The sequence below is a fragment of the Lipotes vexillifer genome, unplaced genomic scaffold, assembly GCF_000442215.2.
Source record: "Lipotes vexillifer unplaced genomic scaffold, Lipotes_vexillifer_v1.1 scaffold7, whole genome shotgun sequence".
Taxonomy (NCBI): Eukaryota; Metazoa; Chordata; class Mammalia; order Artiodactyla; family Lipotidae; genus Lipotes; species Lipotes vexillifer.
Genome location: NW_006792683.1, coordinates 6,095,379 through 6,097,767, shown reverse-complemented (window position 1 = coordinate 6,097,767; position 2,389 = coordinate 6,095,379). Strand labels below are relative to the sequence as shown.

Here is a 2,389-nt window from a genome sequence, read left to right as displayed (position 1 = left end):
AGGGAAACAGAATAAACTAATATGCTGAAAATGCTACATTGATTTTTTTTTTTTTTATTTTTAGATATTGATAATACAAGGAGTTCTCTCTGATATCAACCTGAAGAAAGGGGAATCGGAATGCCAGTATTACATTGACAAGCTGGAGTATCTGGATGAAAAGCAGAAGGACCCTAGAATTGAAGCTAGCAAAGTATTGCTTTGCCATGGGGAACTGAAAAATAAAAATGGACATGTAAGTGCACTGGACACTATCATATGAAGTGAGCAGTTACTGCCCTTTTCCCACTGTTTAATTTTTTTCCACATTGATTATGAAGCAGGTTTATAAAATAAACTCATCACATACTGAAAGAAGGTAACTGGGTTTTATGTTATCAGCTTTGGTAAAGCAAACATTTGGTTTCTGTCATTACCAAATAAGTTAAGTGTCTTGGTGGAGAATCAGTAATCATTTATTTTTTAGTTTTGAAGCACAAATCAACTTGTTTGGCTAGGGGTTCCTTTCTAAATAAATTATTAGTTTTATTATGTTTAATAAAAAAGCATATCCTTCAAAAAAATTTTTTGAAGAGTTTATAGTAATAGAAGTAGTTTTTAGCACTACTAAACAAATTTTTGCAGCAGATTGAATGAGAGCAAACTTATTTTTTAAATCTTAATTACAAAGGTACCTGCTAGAACTAAGTATAAGCATGGGATGGTATCTTTATTTCATTACATGCTTTTCAGAAGCCCAATTTGTAAGTTGAGGTTCTTTTTTGGAAAAGAGTTAATCTTTCATCTCTGATTTCTATCATGAGGCCTCATTGTTCTATAAAAGCTTAAATTTATGTGGGACAAAACAGAACAATTAACATTTTTACCAGCTTACATTTTAAAATTCTCACCCTGTTAGAAGACTGTGGTGTATAGTCCTGGTGTTTCCAGTCATGTTACCACCGACAGTCAGGTCTTTGTGGTGCATAGCGTTTGCTCAGCTGCTGCTGAATCTAATGTTACACACGGATAAAAAAGTTGCATATAGTCTGTGATGACAAAAGCTCTCCAAGGAGGACATGCATAGCTTTAAAATCACCATCGTTATGAAGTCATTTGTAAGGGGGATCTTAGTAAATCAATTTGATGAAATTAGTAAGATCAAATCAAGTTGTTTTTACAATGGATTTCAGTCACTTAAAGTCACAAAGTTCCATATTTAGGAAGCATTTTTTTTTCTCTCATTTCTCCAGAAACTCTACATTTTCCTGTTTCAAGACATCTTGGTTTTGACTCGGCCTGTTACACGAAACGAGCGTCACTCCTACCAGGTTTACCGGCAGCCAATCCCAATCCAGGAGCTGGTCTTGGAAGACCTGCAGGATGGAGATGTGAGGATGGGAGGGTCCTTTCGAGGGGCTTTCAGCAATTCAGATAAAGGTAAAAATACACACTTTAAAATAGTTTCAATAATCATAAACTCAGTTTTAATCTTTAAGAATTCTGTCCCCACACAAAAAACTAAAAATGAAATGGGTTCCATCATCCTATACCTATTACACTCCTTGAGTTGGCAGGTGCTGTGCTGCTCTGACACCAGCACATGCACCTAATAAGTAGCATCTAGGCACTATGTAATATTTCTGCCTAACAGATGTGCATGCTGTATAAATACCAGCACCCATATTCACTTTATCTAGAATAAACTTTTTAAGTCTGATTTCCATTTTTTAATTTTTCTTTTTCTAGCTAAAAATATCTTTCGAGTTCGCTTCCAAGACCCCTCTCCAGGCCAGTCCCACACTCTACAAGCCAATGATGTGTTCCACAAGCAGCAGTGGTTCAATTGTATCCGAGCTGCTATGGCCCCTTCCCGACAGGCCACCAGCCCCTCCGAGCTGCAGGGCTTGCCGGAGCCCCACGAGGAGTACAGAGAGAACTGCCCCCCTGCCAGCAATGCCAGGGCCCAGAGACGGGCGTCCACAGCATCCAGCGTGACTCAGGTGGAAGTTGATGGAGACGCTTCCGAAAGTGGCACCCCGGTGCACACAGCAGACGACGCTAAGGGCACAAAAGCGCCCCGAGCCCAGGCTGGCCTCCGAAAAGCCAGGGACAAAACCCAGGTCGGTGGCAAGCGGAAAGAGACACTGGTGTAAAGGAAGCTCTGTGGTAACCAGGGGAGAGACTTTATTTATAACTGTGTACAGTTGTTCTTTCTTGTAATGTGAGTATGGGAGCGTTGCAGGGTTACTTAATACCAGTCTTCACATTTTCTGTATTTTTGGTTGGGTTTTGGTGGTGGTTTTTTTTTTTTTTTTAATGGCAGCTAAAGATATATATACAGATTACTGTTAAACTGCAGTTTTTTTTTTTTCTCAGATCATCTAGAACATGTAAGTCTGGTATTTTT

At 39.0% G+C, this 2,389-nt stretch overlaps 1 protein-coding gene across 2 annotated transcripts in view; it reads left to right on the top strand.

Moving 5' to 3' along the window:
• NET1 (neuroepithelial cell transforming 1) overlaps positions 1–2,135 on the top strand; it is a 50,903-nt gene extending 48,768 nt beyond the window's left edge. For both annotated transcript variants that reach the window (XM_007465825.1, XM_007465826.1), the window contains 3 exons: positions 65–235; positions 1,233–1,419; positions 1,729–2,135. In XM_007465825.1, the coding sequence (XP_007465887.1) occupies positions 65–235; positions 1,233–1,419; positions 1,729–2,135 (765 nt within the window). The remainder of the gene's footprint in view (positions 1–64; positions 236–1,232; positions 1,420–1,728) is intronic.
• The last annotated feature ends 254 nt before the right edge of the window (positions 2,136–2,389 follow it).